Raw genomic sequence first — 19,263 nt, forward strand, 5'->3', positions numbered from 1 at the left:
AAATACATGCACTTAGCATCTTTACTTTTCATCTCTCAGTCCCCACAGACATGCTGTCATTACTAACCTTCCCCTAATTTAGTTACCCATGGACACACACACAACCTTCTTTACAGAATACTACCATACTCCCAAAAATATTTTTAAAAATACATCCATCTTCACAACAGTTACACCACTGTATCAGCTCTTATAATGAAAAACATGAGGTTCCATGTACTTAGAGGCCTGACATTTCTATCATTGTTATTACCTTTCACCTATGTCACACTGCCTTAATCCTGTTCCACCGGTCTGGTTCATTACACGGACGAAACTGAAAACAGCTATACAATATAATCCTCAAGGGCAAAGATCATTTATATTCAGAACAAATGTAAAACTTGCATTGTCACCAGATGGGCATTTCCAGATTCTCCTTCCTCAGTCTGTGCATTTAACAGGCAGCAGACACATGTGGGCTGAAAAACAGCAGGGAAGAAAGTACTATTTTCAGCTATCTGACAGTTGGAAACAACTGCACACAGTTAAAAGCAGGAAATCTGGGAACAGTGAAAGATATTCAAATCAATAAAGTGAGATATGCTTTCTCGTGATGATCTAGTCTACATAAGTTCATCCCTCTGATATACGACATTTAAAATGTTCTACAATGCCTGGAAATACATTTGTAGTACTTTATATTTAAAAAAAAATGAATTACCACTTTATAATCATCTTTTTGTTCAAAGCAGAAGATTCCAAACCAGAATCCACCAATCAAATGGGTAGATGGCCATAGAGGTGTATTCAATGTTGAGATACAAGCAGTTTCTTCTGTGCATACTCAGGTAAGTCTCCTGACTAATTTCATTTTCTGCAAAGCTGTGTAGCACCATTTTGTTCAGGATTTATTGTTACAACCGGGTTAGGAGGGGTGAACTGACTCCTTGTTCCACTCCTGGATTGGTTTTACCAGAGTTTGAATTTAAAAAGGTGATACTGCCATTTCAACATATTAACTGGGTGTAGCTCGGGAAAAGAAATAAGCCAACCAGGTTCCTTAAGTTAACAAGTGAAGAGTCATTTTTATTGCCAAAACTCACAAAGATAGAGATGCAGAATTTTTTAACAAGAAGTTCAAAATGTACAAATATGTCTAACTACCCACTAATGCAAAAACAACACACACAAACCCCCACCCCAAGCATGAGAAAAAGAAAATGAAACTCTGCAGAGTACCAGGTCTTAAAACTTGGCTAAACAAAAAGTAAAGTCAGGAAAAAAAATCCTGATTCTTGTTTATAGCGAAGGGTCACTTTCCACAGTAGCTGCTGGTACTTGAATTTCTCACTGCAGTCTTGGCTGGTTGATTCTCTTTTCTCCCTTGAAGCAGTGGTGTTGATTTGGAAACTGCCTTCAAGAACTCTCGTTTTACAGCAATGAGGTCTTCTGGTGGGTTTTCAAAGTACAAACGCAATAGCGGCTTTTCACATCGTATCGTCCCAAACCCGCCACATTAATTGTGCATTTCCAGGAAACACGGCATTTCATGGCAGACAGGCTCTCATTCGCCCACCACGCATTCACCTCACCGCTTCATCGTGCCATGCGTCATATTTAAAGTCCAGCTGCGTGCACACCTCTCAGTGCTTCCAGCCCACGACTGCTGCAAAGAAGACATGGCCCTGAAAGACAAGAAGACTGCAGCCCCCAGGTTCAATGACACATCCCCCCTAATGCCTTTTGGACACAGTGGAGGCACGCCGTGATGTCCTCTACCCCCGCTCTGGCCACAGGATGGGCAGCAACCTCACGAATTCAGCTTGGGAGGTGGTGGCAGCGGTGGTCAGTTTCAACACCCTGCAAAAGAGGACAGCCACGCTGTGCCAAAAGAGGATGAATGATCTCCTTTATTCCACCAGGGTAAGTCTCCCATCTCATCACTCTCAACTGACACACTCACAAACCCAGCACACATCCAGAGGGCCTTCACTCACGGCCAGTTCAATGGACATCACCACTCACTCTCACATGCACACCTTCATTGTCCTCATCCCGTCCATGGGACCACTCACCACCCACACATACCAGGCATACTTATCATATAGCCTGGCAGGCGTCCTTTATGCAGGACAAGCTGGCACACAACAAGAGAGAAAGGTCACTTACCAATGGAGGAATGCCTGAAATCAAGATCTTCATGAACTTTGAAAACAATGCCATTCAGCTGGCCTGCGAGGATCTGGACTGCGCCTGTGCTGACGGTGAGGTCAGTGGTGCTCTACCGAGTGAGGATCCAGCCGTGCAACATCCATCAGACAACCATGCTGTGAGTGATCTGTCCTGTTTCACAGGCCACTGTCATGCACCAATTATCTCTCCTTGCTTTTACAGGCACATCGTTCAAACATCCGACAGAGTCCACAACCCAGGACCTCCAATCAAGCCCCGAAGAAACCTCTGAAGAGGAATCTGGAGGCACCCTCACTGACGTCCCATCACAGCGTTCATCCACACCCTCCACCAGCACAGAGACACACACCTCGATAGGTCCTAGCTTCAGGATAGCATCAGGATCACAACCTGGTGAGCACATCGCACTGTCTGATCTGCAGCAGGCATTGGCAGGGACTTCCAAGGTGCCTGGCACTTGGAAGACTGCTGGAGGCCAGAAATTTGCTGAGTCCAATGATGAGCCTCTGGACTCTCAGCAACTCACAGTCGCTTGAGCTGCAAAGGCAAGCTTGGGAATATCAGGAAGGGATGTCTGCTGCACTCCTCAGATTTCAAGGCACAATGGAGGAGACTCTCCATGTTCAGGCTGAGGTGATGGCACTGGCATGCCAAAGCACCAAAGTCAACACTGGTAGATGGCGGCCGCCATGGAGATCTTGGTCCAGGACATCGCTCCTGCACTGCTGCATGGGCTAAATTCCATTGCTGATGCCATTGTTGGCCTCCAACAGTGTGTACACGAGAGGAGTGTGGGCAGCTTGATCCCACTCCAGCTACCCCTTCTCCTCAGGAGTCAGCCAGAGGCCCTCAGGCACCCCCTTGGGAGGAGGATCAGCAGGTGTACCCCCCCCTCCCCCCTCCCCCCGCAACACGGTCCATCCACCCAGGTGACTCCGGGAGTGTCCAGCCCATCCAAATCCCTTCTTCCTGTGACCTCAGCAGTTCCAGCTTCACAGCTCGAGGAGGGTGTCACTGCCACACAGCAGGACCCCAAAAGCAGGCTGGAGCCCTCCAGGTCTCGGCCCTCCAGAGGACGCCCGTCAAGGTCATCACACCAGTCAACAGGCTGCCTCCATCTCCACTGAGAATGTCAGCAGGGTTAGGAAGGTTAAGAAGATGTAATTACACAGCCTGGGCACTGGTGTTAATCGCTTATATATAATGTTCACTATTGTCAATAAACTCCCAACAATGCCTCCCTATCTATGGTTCCTTGTTCTGGTGAACAGTGTTCATGTCACTCATATGTGAAACCTTTCTGCAAAAGATAAAGGCAGATGTCTCAGTCCAGGGCCTCTTCCCTGTGCCCTGTGCAGTCTTCAGACCAAAGTGATGGTCCAGCCTCACACTCCCTGGAAACATTAGTGATGCCTGCACCTCGATGGTGCTCATCATTGTTGCTAGAATGTCGTGGGCAGGCATCACAGAATTCTGTCATTCTCTCTGTGTGCTCTCAGCATCTTTGTGGTGGGGCTGGCCCACACCTCTTCAGCGTCTGTTACCAGTGACACTCTGCACCTGAAGAGGTCAGGTGCTGAAGGCAGATGCTTTTAAAGTTTCATGGCTGCGTCTCCATAATATGATCCTGATCACAGTGCGCAAGCAAGCTGCCTTCGGCCACACAGGAGTCAGGCATTCTCAGAGGCTATATGAAGATCTATGGAATGTCCTCACTGTATGTCATCATCATCCTCCTGCAATCAAGTGACTATCAGGGCCTTCACTGTGTCTCCATGACAGGAACATTATCACAGAGGATATTCGCGCTGCCATAAGCCAGTCTGGAGTCAAACATTCATAGATGCAATTTGAGGATCTTATGGTGTCTCCTCACTGCATGTTATCATCATCCTCGATAAACCTAGCAGCTTTGAGGGCCTCTTGAGTGCGCCTGCCTCGTCTGGCTAGTGCGAGAGCCTCATTGCCATCATTGTTGCCTTCGAGGACCTCCTCACCCTCATCACTGTCGACGTCCTCCTCATCATGGAGATCTCCAGCTCCTCCTCAGCCAACTCCTCTCCCCGTTGCAGTGCCAGGTTGTAAAGAGCACAGCAGGCGACAACGATGCGTGACACCCTCTGTGGACTATATTGCAGGGCTTCAACAGACAGGTCCAGGCACTGGAACCTCATCTTCAGCACCCTGATGGTTTGTTCCGCCAAATTGCGAGTTGCAGCTTGAACCTCGCACCTTCATTCTGCTGCAGTCTGAGGCTGCTGCACGGGTATCATCAGCCACGTCCTCTGCAGGTCTATTGTCCCCAAGGAGCTATCCCTGCTGCCTCTGTGGACCCTGGAATCTGTGCACAGACCTGCAGGATGCGTTTGTGGTGGTCTCACACTAGCTGCACATTCAGTGAATGGAAGCCCTTGTGGTTGATATAGTTGACTCCTTGTGGCAACAGAAATCTAAGCACCATGTGAGTTCAGTCGATGGCACCCTGCACCTGTGGGTAACCCAAGATCTGGGCAAATCCAACCACTCTTGCATCTTGGCTGTCCTGGTCCCAGGCAAAATGCACAAAGTTGTGTGCCCTCACAACGATGTCATCCATGACCTCATGGATGCATTTGTGGGTGGAGGCTTATGATATCCCACAGAGGTCACCTGTAGAGCCCTGAAGGGAGCCACTACCATAGAAATTGAGTGTCGCTGTCACTTTCACGGCCACTGGCAGTGGATGCCCTCCATGTCCCCATGGCGCCAAATCCTGCAGTAGCTGGCTGATGTGACTGACCAGTTCCGTAGACGTGCACAGTCTTCGGCGTCACTGGTTCTCAGTCATCTGCAGGAATGAAAGGCGATGTCTATAGGCCCTGGGTCTAGCTAGGCACTGACCAAAGACAGCTTGCTGTGGCTCTTCGGCGGCATGAGCAGGAGTGACAGCTGCCCCTTCTTCCAGAAGGTGCTACTTCTCCCTCTGCTCAGCCAGGTGCCTCTGTTGCTCTCTTCTCCGTCGCTGTCTTCTCCGTCGTCTTCACTCTCTGTTTGCCATGAGGCATGCAGCTAATTCACCAGGCACCATGCTCCTGATGTACTGTTCCTGCAGGATGAAAGAGAGGGACATGTTGGTTAGTTTGGCTATACTAAGAACCTCTCATGGTTAAGTCTGAAGGCTCCTTAACACATCCTGGAGAGTGCTGGCCACCACTTGGATGGGCCAAAGTTTAGTGCGCTGCACGGCTGCCTGAAATCCCACCCACCTCCGCCCCACTCCAGCTGACCGATTGGTGGCAGCTTTGTCGACTGGACTGCATGCTGGACTCTCAGCTCAGGCGCAGGCATTCTCCTAACCCACACTGTAAGGCTGCACTGTTAACTTGAACCATCGGGGAGACTGGACCAAATCGGGATGGTGACATTGCAAGGAGCTGTGAGCACCTCCACCAGTGACTGCTGCACAGCCAGCTTTAGCAAGAAGATTGTATAATGTGCCCAGTCATTTAACTGTTCTGCTGTTCACTAAAATGCTCATTCGTTTGCAGTCTGTGCCTGAGGGGTGTAAAGCTCAGGAGCATTTGATGGCAATTTCTTGCGTCTGCGTTGCTTGAGTGGGCAGATAAGTTAGAGGCCCGACTCCGACCACATCAATCTGGCTCCACCTGAAGTGTTTCAGCTGCAGAGGAATGGTCACCTTATACAAGCTGTCCCTAATGCATGGCCACTGCCCTCACCCATTCCCCCAACCCCGCACGTGTTTGTGTGCTACCTTCAACTGCAGGGCAGCCTTTGCCCCTAAGTCACCTCAAATGCAGGGCAGCCTTTGCCCCCATCCCCAAAGTCATCTCAACTGCAGAGCAGCCTTTCCCCCCACCAATGCACCTCAACCTTGAGGTCCAACAGGCGTCCCTCATGAGTGCTCCGCAACATTACTGTGCACTCACCTCCTAGTTCCCCTCAAAGTGCAGCCCGCCAAGTGCATGCTTTATATATGCTATTGTAAACACATTGAGGTGCAAACACACCAACGTGGGCGGACAATCCAGCGGGGTGGGGGGATGATTCTGGTGGACTGACCTTATAATGATATGCAGATGTATTAGAATGAAGTTCCTCATGTCCAATGGCGGGAAACGCGGCCCGCCATCGATGGGCTGAGCGGACGATCGCAAACTGGTTTTGCGATGTTGTCAAACGGATTTTTGGCCTTCTTGCCATATTATCTACTCACGCCAATGAACACGCCCGACGCCAGTGGGGTCGGATGATTCCGCCCCATGTCTCCATAAAGCAGCTCATATCCTTCACAAGTGCAACATAGTAGCTGCTGTAGGCCAGTGTCCTTTCCTTAGCAAAAGTGTTCTTTTCAAACAATTCAATTATATATATGTCCAGCCAACATTATAAAGTAATATTCTGCATAACACATCATTATAAAGTCCAGAGGATATATGGGTTGTTTAGGGTGAACTTCTCCAGTGCACCCTCTAGTTCTGCTTTAATAGCAACTTTGACCTGCGTAGCTGGGCAAACCTAAGGAGGCAATTAAAATATTGTCAGTCTGAGCGACTGCTTCAATTTGAGCTTGTAAGATCTCAGGGTTCGGGGCCACAGATATCTAAATAGGTGGCCGACTAGTCATAAGTAATTTTAAGATGGTTTATTAAGAAGCAACAGTTTAGATATAATGCATTAACTTATGAGGCAGAAGAAGTATATGACCCATGATAGTTGAAAGCAGTTTACTGGTTCCAGAGGATAGACAAACGAATGTCGCTGATCTCTGCAACCCAAGGTGGTGGGGTCGCAGTCCTCTGTTGGTTACTGACAGCAGGCTTCCTCCCTTTCCCTCGGGTCAGCTGAGACGTCAGGAGGCTCTTAATGATCTCCCAGGCAGAAGTTCTTTTTTTTCCCTCCCTCCTATGCACTTCTTGATGTACCCTATTTCTGGGAGCTGGGAGCTTAACCAATGTCAATCATCTATCTACACCCTTTAGACAGGTCACGTACCCAAACTGTCAGGGTGGTTACCATACTCCATGGCTCACCACTCTGCTCAAGGTCAACATTTTAGTTTACATCATGATGAGAGTCATATTCTGGTCCTTTCTAAACAATAGGTAAGTGGTACAGAGAATGCCATCTTAACAACTTGGGACTGGCAACATGAACTAAGTGACCTTGCCTGTTTCCACAGACTATTTTAGAATTGTTGTCTTTTTAGAAAGCTTTTTAGGGGGTGTTATATTATGGAGAAAATATCTGTTTATTCAAGGACCCTACTTCTTACAAGTTTAAATCTAACTTTCTATTTTAGGAAAGTTTTTTGTTGAGCAGTCAGTAGGATAAAGTTGAGGGAATTATCATTCTCTGCACATAAAGTTGGGGATTTGTATTTATTGCTGTAAAGTCATTGCACTAGACACTGGGTAAGCAAGTGGAACCAAGAGCTTTCTTCAGATCACTCTGCTGATAAGAGCGCTCATAAAAGTGCAACAGCAAATAATGTCAGAGTAGGAAGAAATGGTGGAAAGACAGAATTAGAGGCTCTTTACCTGAATGCACACAGCATTTGGAACAAGGTGGATGAATTAATAACGCAAATAGAAATAAATGCGTATGATATGATAGCCATTATAAAGACATTGTTGCAAAGTGACCACGACTGGGCTCTGAATATTCAAGGATATTTGGTATTTCTGGAGGACAGCAAGAACAAAAAAGGAGGTGAGGTGGCTCTGTTAATAAAGGATGAGATGAGTACAGTAGTGAGAAATGATCTTAGTTTGGGGAATCAAAATGTAGAATCAGTTTGGGTGGAGGTAGCAAATAGCAAAGAAAAGAAGTCACTGGTGGAGTGGTTTATAGGCCCCTTGATAACAGCTCCACTGTAGGTCAGAGTATAAATCAAGAAATAATGGGACCTTGTAAGAAAGGTGCTACAATAATTATGGGACATTCTTAATCTTCATATAGATCAGACAAATCATATTGGCAGAATTGCCAGGAAGATGAGTTTATAGAGATAAAAACAAAAAAACTGCGGATGCTGGAAATCCAAAACAAAAACAGAATTACCTGGAAAAACTCAGCAGGTCTGGCAGCATCGGCGGAGAAGAAAAGAGTTGACGTTTCGAGTCCTCATGACCCTTCGACAGAACTTGCGTGCGAGTCCAAGAAAGAGTTGAAATATAAGCTGGTTTAAGGTGTGTATGTGGGGGGCAGAGAGATAGAGAGACAAAGAGGTGGAGGGGGCGGGTGTGGTTGTAGGGACAAACAAGCAGTGATAGAAGCAGATCATCAAAAGATGTCAACGACAATAGTACAATAGAACACATAGGTGTTAAAATTAAAGTTGGTGATATTATCTAAACGAATGTGCTAATTAAGAATGGATGGTAGGGCACTCAAGGTATAGCTCTAGTGGGGTTTTTTTTTATTTTTTTTTATATAATGGAAATAGGTGGAAAAAGGAAAATCTTTATAATTTATTGGAAAAAAAAGGGAAGGGGGAAACAGAAAGGGGGTGGGGATGGGGGAGGGAGCTTACGACCTAAAGTTGTTGAATTCAATATTCAGTCCGGAAGGCTGTAAAGTCCCTAGTCGGAAGATGAGGTGTTGTTCCTCCAGTTTGCGTTGGGCTTCACTGGAACAATGCAGCAAGCCAAGGACAGACATGTGGGCAAGAGAGCAGGGTGGAGTGTTGAAATGGCAAGCGACAGGGAGGTTTAGGTCATTCTTGCGGACAGACCGCAGGTGTTCTGCAAAGCGGTCGCCCAGTTTACGTTTGGTCTCTCCAATGTAGAGGAGACCACATTGGGAGCAACGAATGCAGTAGACTAAGTTGGGGGAAATGCAAGTGAAATGCTGCTTCACTTGAAAGGAGTGTTTGGGTCCTTGGACGGTGAGGAGAGAGGAAGTGAAGGGGCAGGTGTTGCATCTTTTGCGTGGGCATGGGGTGGTGCCATAGGAGGGGGTTGAGGAGTAGGGGGTGATGGAGGAGTGGACCAGGGTGTCCCGGAGGGAGCGATCCCTACGGAATGCCGATAAGGGGGGTGAAGGGAAGGTGTGTTTGGTGGTGGCATCATGCTGGAGTGGGCGGAAAGGGCGGAGGATGATCCTTTGAATGCGGAGGCTGGTGGGGTGATAAGTGAGGACAAGGGGGACCCTATCATGTTTCTGGGAGGGAGGAGAAGGCGTGAGGGCGGATGCGCGGGAGATGGGCCGGACACGGTTGAGGGCCCTGTCAACGACCGTGGGTGGAAAACCTCGGTTAAGGAAGAAGGAGGACATGTCAGAGGAACTGTTTTTGAATGTAGCATCATCGGAACAGATGCGACGGAGGCGAAGGAACTGAGAGAATGGGATGGAGTCCTTACAGGAAGCGGGGTGTGAGGAGCTGTAGTCGAGATAGCTGTGGGAGTCGGTGGGTTTGTAATGGATATTGGTGGACAGTCTATCACCAGAGATTGAGACAGGTAGGTCAAGGAAGGGAAGGGAAGTGTCAGAGATGGACCACGTGAAAATGATGGAGGGGTGGAGATTGTCGCCGGGCTCACTTCTTTGGGCAGGAGTCCTCTCCCAGTTCAACGGATCCTTTTACCCATCTCCAATATTCTCCTTCCACCTGGACCCCTCCCTCTGGATTCTTACCTTCTCTTGATCTTTTCATTGAGAACTGTCGGTGCGACATTAGTCGTCTCAATTTCTCTGCTCCTCTCACCCATTCTAACCTGTCTCTCTCTGAACTTACTGCACTCCATTCTCTCAGGTCCAACCCTGACATTGTCATCAAACCCGCTGACAAGGGTGGTGCTGTTGTTGTCTGGCGCACTGACCTCTACCTCGCGGAGGCTGAGCGTCAACTCGCAGACACTTCCTCCTACCTCTCCCTGGACCATGACCCCACCACTGAACATCAAGCCATTGTTTCCAGGACTGTCACTGACCTCATCTCCTCTGGGGATCTCCCTCCCACAGCTTCCAACCTGATAGTCTCCCAACCTCGGACGGCCCGCTTCTATCTCCTACCCAAAATCCACAAACAGAACTGCCCCGGTAGACCGATCGTCTCAGCTTGTTCCTGCCCCACAGAACTCATTTCTCGTTATCTTGACTCCCTTCTCTCTCCCCTTGTCCAGTCCCTTCCCACCTACATCCGTGATTCCTCTGACACCTTACGTCACATCAACAATTTCCAGTTCCCTGGCCCCAACCGCTTCCTCTTCACCATGGACGTCCAATCCCTCTACACCTCCATCCCCCACCAGGATGGTCTGAGGGCCCTTAGCTTCTTCCTCGAACAGAGGCCCGAACAATCCCCATCCACCACTACTCTCCTCCGTCTGGCTGAACTTGTTCTCACACTGAACAATTTCTCCTTCAACTCCTCTCACTTCCTCCAAATAAAAGGTGTGGCTATGGGTACCCGCATGGGCCCCAGCTATGCCTGTCTCTTTATGGGGTATGTGGAACATTCCTTGTTGCAGTCCTACTCCGGCCCCCTTCCACAAATCTTTCTCCGGTACATCGATGATTACTTCGGTGCCGCTTCATGCTCTCGTCAGGACTTGGAAAAATTTATTAATTTTGCTTCCAATCTCCACCCCTCCATCATTTTCACATGGTCCATCTCTGACACTTCCCTTCCCTTCCTTGACCTCTCTGTCTCAATCTCTGGTGATAGACTGTCCACCAATATCCATTACAAACCCACCGACTCCCACAGCTATCTCGACTACAGCTCCTCACACCCCGCTTCCTGTAAGGACTCCATCCCATTCTCTCAGTTCCTTCGCCTCCGTCGCATCTGTTCCGATGATGCTACATTCAAAAACAGTTCCTCTGACACGTCCTCCTTCTTCCTTAACCGAGGTTTTCCACCCACGGTCGTTGACAGGGCCCTCAACCGTGTCCGGCCCATCTCCCACGCATCCGCCCTCACGCCTTCTCCTCCCTCCCAGAAACATGATAGGGTCCCCCTTGTCCTCACTTATCACCCCACCAGCCTCCGCATTCAAAGGATCATCCTCCGCCATTTCCGCCAACTCCAGCATGATGCCACCACCAAACACATCTTCCCTTCACCCCCCTTATCGGCATTCCGTAGGGATCGCTCCCTCCGGGACACCCTGGTCCACTCCTCCATCACCCCCTACTCCTCAACCCCCTCCTATGGCACCACCCCATGCCCACGCAAAAGATGCAACACCTGCCCCTTCACTTCCTCTCTCCTCACCGTCCAAGGACCCAAACACTCCTTTCAAGTGAAGCAGCATTTCACTTGCATTTCCCCCAACTTAGTCTACTGCATTCGTTGCTCCCAATGTGGTCTCCTCTACATTGGAGAGACCAAACGTAAACTGGGCGACCGCTTTGCAGAACACCTGCGGTCTGTCCGCAAGAATGACCCAAACCTCCCTGTCGCTTGCCATTTCAACACTCCACCCTGCTCTCTTGCCCACATGTCTGTCCTTGGCTTGCTGCATTGTTCCAGTGAAGCCCAACGCAAACTGGAGGAACAACACCTCATCTTCCGACTAGGGACTTTACAGCCTTCCGGACTGAATATTGAATTCAACAACTTTAGGTCGTAAGCTCCCTCCCCTATCCCCACCCCCTTTCTGTTTCCCCCTTCCCTTTTTTTTCCAATAAATTATAAAGATTTTCCTTTTCCCACCTATTTCCATTATATAAAAAAAAATAAAAAAAAACCCCACTAGAGCTACACCTTGAGTGCCCTACCATCCATTTTTAATTAGCACATTCGTTTAGATAATATCACCAACTTTAATTTTAACACCTATGTGTTCTATTGTACTATTGTCGTTGACATCTTTTGATGATCTGCTTCTATCACTGCTTGTTTGTCCCTACAACCACACCCGCCCCCTCCACCTCTTTGTCTCTCTATCTCTCTGCCCCCCACACACACACCTTAAACCAGCTTATATTTCAACTCTTTCTTGGACTCGCACGCAAGTTCTGTCGAAGGGTCATGAGGACTCGAAACGTCAACTCTTTTCTTCTCCGCCGATGCTGCCAGACCTGCTGAGTTTTTCCAGGTAATTCTGTTTTTGATGAGTTTATAGAGTTTATTCAGGACAGTTTCTTAGAACAATACATCCTGGAACCAACCACGGAGCAGACTATTTTTGGCCTGGTAATGTGTAATAAGACATTATTAATTAATTACCTCACTGTGAAGGATTCTCTAAGTAAGACTGATCATAACATGATAGAATTTCACATTCAGTTTGAGAGTGAGAAATGTGGGTGCATAACTCATGTCTCAAATTTAAATAAAGGCAATTACAAGGGTATGAAGGCAGAGTTGGTTAAAGTGGCTGTAAAACTAGTTTAAAAGATAAGACTCAAGGTAAGCAGTGGTAGACATTTAACTCTCAACAAAGGTATATTCCATTGAGAAAAGAAGACTGTAAGAAAAAGATGCACCATTCTTAGCTAACTAATGAAGTTAAGAATGGTATCAAATTGAAAGAAAATATGTACAATGCTGCAGAGACTAGGGGTAGGCCAGAAGATTGGGAAAATTTTAGAAACCACCAAAGGATGACTAAAAGAATATCAAAGAGGGAAAAACTAGTGTATGAAAGAAAGTTCGTAAGAAATTTAAAAGCTGGCAGCAAAAGCTTCTATAAGGATATATATAAGGAAAAAAGCAGCTAAAGTTAATGTTGGTCCATTAGAGGGTGAGACAGGAGAATTAATAATGGGAAACTAGGAAATGGCAGCGACTATGAACAACTATTTCATATCTGTGTTCACAGTCGAAGATACAGAATGCTTCCCGAGAAGATTAGATAATCAAGAGGCAAAAGGGAGGGAAGCAACTGAAAACAATTACGTTCATTAGGAAAGCTAAGGAGACTAAAGGCTGACAAGTTTGCTGGACCTGATGGCCTGGATCATATGGTTTTAAAGGAAGTGGTTGCACTGATGTTGGATACATTAGTTGTAATCTCCCAAAATTCTCCATGTCCTAGAAAGGCCCCAGTAGATTCAAAAACCACTGTTCAAGAAAGGAGGGAGACAGAAAGCAGGAAACCATACGCCAGTTAGCCTAACGTCTGTGTTTGGAAAAAATGGAAAGAATCCATTTTTAAGGAGGTAGTAGCAGGACATTTAGAAAATCATAATTTTATCAGGCAGAGTCAACATGGTTTTGTGAAAGGGAAATCATGTTTGTCAAATTTATTAGAGTTCTTTGAGGATTTAACAAACTGTGTGAATAAAGGGAAAAAAGTAAATATAGTGTATTAGATTTCCAAAAGGCATACAATAAGATGCCATATAAAAGGTTAATGTGTAAGATAAGAGCTCATGGTGTTGGCAGTGATATAATAGCATAAATAGAGGATTGGCTAACCAACTGGAAACATAGAGTCAGGATAAATGGGCCATTTTCAGGTTGGCAAACTAATTAGCAGAGTGCCATAGGAATTAGAGTTAGGGCCGCAACAATTTACAATCTGTATTAATGACTTGGATGAAGGACTGATTGTATTGCAGCCAAATCTTCTAATGATACAAAAATAGGTAGGAAAACATGTGAGGAGGGTGCAAAGAGTCTGAAAAGGAATTTAGATAAGTAAGTGTGCAAAAAATTGGCAGTTGGAGTATAATGTGGAAAAATGTGACATTGCCCACTTTGACAGTAAGAATAGAAAAGCAGAATATTATTTAAATGGAGAGAGACTGCAGAATGCTGTGCCACAGAGGGATTTGGATGTCCTTGTACATGAATCACAAAAAGTTAGCATGCAGGTACAGTGAGTAATTAGGAGGGCAAATAGAATGTTGGCCTTTATTGCAAGTGGGGGAGGAGTGGAACATAAAAGTAGGGAAGTCTTGCTACAGCTGTACAGAGCATTGATGAGACCATACCTAGATGACTGTGTGCAGTTTTGGTCTCCTTACTTAAGAAGGGATATACTTGCATTGGAAGCAGTTCAGAGAAGGTTCATTAGGCTGGTTCCTGGGGAGGGTTAAGCCTCTACTCATTGGTTGAGAAGAGTGAGAGGTGACCTGATTCAAACATACAAGCTTCTGAGAGGGCTTGATGTTTAGATGCTGGGAGGATGTTTCCTCTTATGGGGGAATCTGAAACTAGGGGGCACCGTTTAAAAATAAAAGGTCTCCCATTTAAGACAGAGATGAGGAGGAATTTCTTCTCTCAGAAAGTGGTTAGTCTTTGGAATTCTCTACGATGGAGAGCACTGGGTCATTGAATATATTCAAGGCTGAATTACACAGAGTTTTGATCGACAAGGGAGCTAAGGGTTATGGGGGATAGACAGGAACTTGGAGTTAAGCCCACAATCAGATCAGCCATGATCTATCAAATGATGGAGCAGGCTCGATGGGCCGACTCCTGCTTCTATTTCTTTGATGTTATAATGTTTTATCAACTACACAGAAATCAGATTAGATTAGCAAGGTGCAGCACAGATTCCAGAGAAGAACATGTCTGTGACTGATTCAGATGGATGCCCTTATCCTGACCTGTCATTCAGTCATCTTGTTTTGTGTTTGTGCAATCCAGTTAAACATCAAAAGTTTGACTTAGTTTACATTTGCTGACTTTGTTCTTACAAGGTGCCTGTTTCTTTAAATTATGAATTATATTTGTATTGGTGTGGGTGAGGGTGTAACATTGATGTGTCTGAGAAGAATGTAGGATGATGGTGGAATGACTTAATAAAATATTTGTGTTTTCACTTACCTATACTGAGATAATAAAAAGTTTACACCAATGTGATAAATTACTCAACAAAAATATACACAGATGAGGATAACTTAGATTTCTATGTCTTTAAAGCTTGGGTTGGGAGAGTTGGGTTAAATTTCATTGAGCTGGTTTGTTGGCGCCTTGTTTAACAAGCTCATGTAACTTTGTGTTGTGGTATTTTAACAAAGTCGTTAACCAGTGAACATAAACATATCAACCAGTTTGTTAAGGTGAAAGCCATAGCAGTGTCACATGAGCACAATAACTATTACACAGTCATACTCTGCAGAATTTCATATCTTATGGTGATCTATGTCACAAATCAACATCTACCGCACAATTTCATCAGAAGGTTGGCAGAAACCCTGCAGAAATGGGGTAAATGGTTATTTTCAGCTAACTACTACATTTATTCAGATGTTCTACTGCTCATCACTGGGAGGACGCCATAGAAATTCCAGGCATTGATGTTTAGTTAAGCAACTATGGCCTTAAATCTTACGGGGAGGCAGGGAGGTTGCAGGGGAGACTGAAAACAACTGAAGAACTATGCAAGGGCATGAGCAGAGATGTCCTATCAAACTTAACAGTGGCACTGTCTTCTGGGTCTTTTTCCTACCTGATATGCAGCCAAGCTGACCAGCGGCCAGGAAGGAAACCAGCAACAGGAGACTGCAGCTGGGGACCTTTTGGGCCAATCCACGTCAGTTCGTAGGGGAAAGATTGGACTTTGCAGCAGTCGGGGGAGCGAGAGAGAGAGAGAGAGGGTATTGGCTGGAGATGGACAGGTTGATGATTAGGGAGTGAAAGCTAAGGCTGCAATTAGAGGGGATGAGACTGAAGGCTTCCTCGAGGGACTGAGGGAGCATTCTCCACGATCTGCCCCCAACCTTGATTTCACACTGGCTGGCCAATTAACGGTTGGGGCGGGAAGAGGGCAAGCGATGACGTCAATGCAGGTGCCAGCCTGTGCTGACTGAAAGCTCCCTGAAGGCAGAGAGCTGCCTCAGGCAGCTGCAGACCTGAAAACCATCAAATAAAGTTTCAAAAAGCGGGAAGAAAATGTCCAAGCATCAGAATCAGGCACCTGAAAATATAGATGATAAAAATGCTGCACACATTTTAATTTTCATTTTATTTCATAATGGAAACCTTATCCCACCCTTGGATGTGGTTTCATGAGAAATGTAAAGGCCGCCTGGCCGATTTGCCCATCTGCCAACCATAAGGTTAGACAGACCACAAAAATCGGAGTCGATTGCTCTGTTAATGGGCGTCGTTGTCAGTAGGCGTGCTTCCGACTTTTGTCCATGCCTACCAACCGACATATTGCATGATCGTGGGATGACATCGGGAAGCATGCCCGATGTCATCTCGCGCAATTTCATGTCAGATCGGGTCGGGCCCGCACACGCCCAATCAGTGTAAAATTTGGCACCATATTGCCTGATCTTGTACCATATAAATAAATCACATTCTGCCATTATGTCATATATTTTTTCATAGAATTGAACATTAGAATCAAGATGGGACAATTTAGGTATGAATAGCTTTATTTGAATAGTTCCATTTCACAAAGATGGGCAGCAATGCAAGGCAACCAATAGGATTAATTCCTGCACTTAAAGAGTTCTGTTTCTTTGGCACAGGACAACCACCTGGATAAGTTCTTTGCTTTATGCCACACACTGGAAGGTCAGATGTCATTTCCATTTTGGATTCTAGACCAGAAGATAACAGAAAATGATCTGGAGCATGAGCTGAAGTTGAGTATAATCTCACTACCTTCAGCTCGGCTTGAACCATTGGTATTGTTCCTACATCAGGTCATGGATAAGCTTTTTCAGCTAACGATACAGCCTATTGTCGTCGCAGGCCAGACAGGTAAGTTTACAAGGGAAAACCCCTAAATATTATCATCATTTCTAATCTGATTGATTGACAGTTTGCCTTGGGTTATAATGGCCCTGAGTTATAAAATTGAAGAAACGTTAACTCTCTGAAAACAAACATTCTTATAGTTTTCTGAATTCTCATCCTTGTTTTCAAATTCTTCCACTTTCTTGCACTTCCCTATTCTCCCGCAATTCTCCAGATCAGTCTTTTGCGTCTCAATCTGTAGGGAATGGAAAATTATTACATTTCATTGATTCAAACACTCCTGAATTGTTCATTTGCAGCCAATCTTGCCCAATTCACATTTGAATCAGTTGTGTCAATAGTAAACAGCCTTCATAACAGCCCTGACCTCAGCAAGGATCAACATGGACGCAATTGCCTACTGATGTCTTATGTCCACTACGTTTTTCGCTTGCCAGATGCTCAGAAAGAGTTAGCAAAAGGAGGTAAGTGTTGGTTTATTCTCTCAATGTTAAAAGCTACAAGAGTAGCACTCCATGACGCATCGTATCTGAGGACGATTTTCATCCCCCTGTCAGTCAGAATGGAAAAGACAATGGGGTGAAAGTGAAGGTGCCACACTGAGCACTGCCGACATCTGTGTTACCACATTTTGGTGAGGGCCTTCAAACGGGTGGCCTGGATTCCTGCCATGGGAGCACCATAATTAACTTATTTTTAATGCACTCCCTTGTACATTGAAACAATGCTTCTTTTCGCATTGGAAGCTTAAAAGCTCAATCCATACTAAGAACTATTCACCGAAGGAAGCCATTCAGCCGATCAAGTTCATGCTGGCTCCACAGAACAATCCACTCAGTCCCATTCCCCTGCTCGATCCCCGTAACCCAACAAGTTTATTTCTTCCAAGTCTCCATCCAGTTTCCTTTTGAAATTATTGCTTGTTTCCGCTTCCGCCATACTTGAGGGTGGCAAGTTTCAGGTCGTGACCATGCACTGCGCTCAAAAGCTCTTGTTCACATTCCCCCTGCACCTTTTGCTCAAAACCTTAAATCTGTGTCTCTGAGTCCTTGTGCCAGGAGATAATGGGAAGAGGTTTCCATGTCTACCTTACTTAAACCTATCATAATGGACTGCATTTCACATGCCCCTGTTGGACGTTATTTTGGCGGAAGAGAGGGGGTGGCACGTAAAGTAGGGTGGGTGCCCACCCCACCACCTCCCTGCCCACCCCTGAGCTCATGCCCTTAATACATGGGTGGGGTGGGGTGGGGTGTGGGGAAGGGCGCCAGAATTGGCAGCCTGCCCATCATATTCAAATAAATAATTAGGTGTCAGTTGGGCTTGCTAACTGGAAAGGAAGGGGGAGGTACTATCTTCAGCGAGGGGGGTGCGGGTGCAGGGTGACTCTTTGCGCATTGGGGGGCAGTCCCCTAAGATAGTATCCCACCCCCCTTTCTTCCTCGGGGAGTCATTGGACGGCCTGCTTGTTCCTGGTTGCAGTCCCAGCAGTGCCCACTAGTGTGCTCTTGGTGCTGCCAGGACTGCTAGAGCTGCCGGCCAATCCGATTGGCCAGCAGATCCCAAGGTCAAGACTTCCCCTCCATGGAAGGGTGGAAGTCCCACACTGTCTCATGTTATGGCTGCGGGGCGGGCTTGCGCGAAGTGCCTCGGCTCCACACCAATTTTGCTTTCAAGGGGGGGGAAGGGGTGGTGATCGATCTGCCACTCCATAATATCCTGCCCAATCTTGTATGCCTCTATCAAATCTCTCCTCAATCTTCTTTGCTGTAAGGAGAACAACCTGACCATATAACTAAAACCTCCCAACCTTGAAACCGCTGCACCCTTTCAAGGACCTTCGCATCTTTCCTAAAAGTGCGGTGATCCAAACTGGATGCAATATTCTAGTTGGAGCCTAACCAGAACTTTATAAAGGTTCAGCGTAACATCTCTGCTTTAATCTGTTACTTCCCTGTTACTTTTGTCAAAAAATTCAATTAGATTAGTTGTACCACTTATTACATTTTATTCCTTACAATAAAATTAATTTATGAAAAAGTTGCTGATAGTTTATTAAAACGATCTGGTGGCCAACCTTGCATATAAACAACAGAAACCTGAAACCCTCAAAGACTCATAGGCAGTGTCTATATCACACCCGTACACTGTGACCACATCAAAGAATTATGTAGAATTGGAGACATTTGTGGCACTAAAGAAGGCCACTCAACCCATCTTGACTTTGTCAACTGAAAAAGATCTAGCTAGCCTAATTCTCTTTCCAGATTGGTCCATAGCCCTGTAGGTTACAGCAATTCAAGTGCATATCCAAAAGCTTTTTCAATGGGATAAGCGTTTCTGCCTCTACTGCACTTTCAGGCAATGAGTACTTTTCATTTCATCAGTACCTCCTAACACATCACATATCTCAGCTAATCTTCCATCAACAAGTAACAACAGAAACATTAGATGAAATTTATTGGAGCCTGCTT

General features: G+C 46.1%; 1 protein-coding gene across 3 annotated transcripts in view; it reads left to right on the forward strand.

Moving 5' to 3' along the window:
- dock8 (dedicator of cytokinesis 8) overlaps nucleotides 1-19,263 on the forward strand; it is a 312,431-nt gene that overhangs the window by 210,539 nt on the left and 82,629 nt on the right. For all 3 annotated transcript variants that reach the window (XM_041186616.1, XM_041186617.1, XM_041186618.1), the window contains 3 exons: nucleotides 732-830; nucleotides 16,558-16,792; nucleotides 17,089-17,253. In XM_041186616.1, coding sequence (XP_041042550.1) covers nucleotides 732-830; nucleotides 16,558-16,792; nucleotides 17,089-17,253 — 499 coding nt within the window. The remainder of the gene's footprint in view (nucleotides 1-731; nucleotides 831-16,557; nucleotides 16,793-17,088; nucleotides 17,254-19,263) is intronic.

This window comes from Carcharodon carcharias, chromosome 4 (genome assembly GCF_017639515.1).
Source record: "Carcharodon carcharias isolate sCarCar2 chromosome 4, sCarCar2.pri, whole genome shotgun sequence".
In the NCBI taxonomy this organism is placed as follows: Eukaryota; Metazoa; Chordata; class Chondrichthyes; order Lamniformes; family Lamnidae; genus Carcharodon; species Carcharodon carcharias.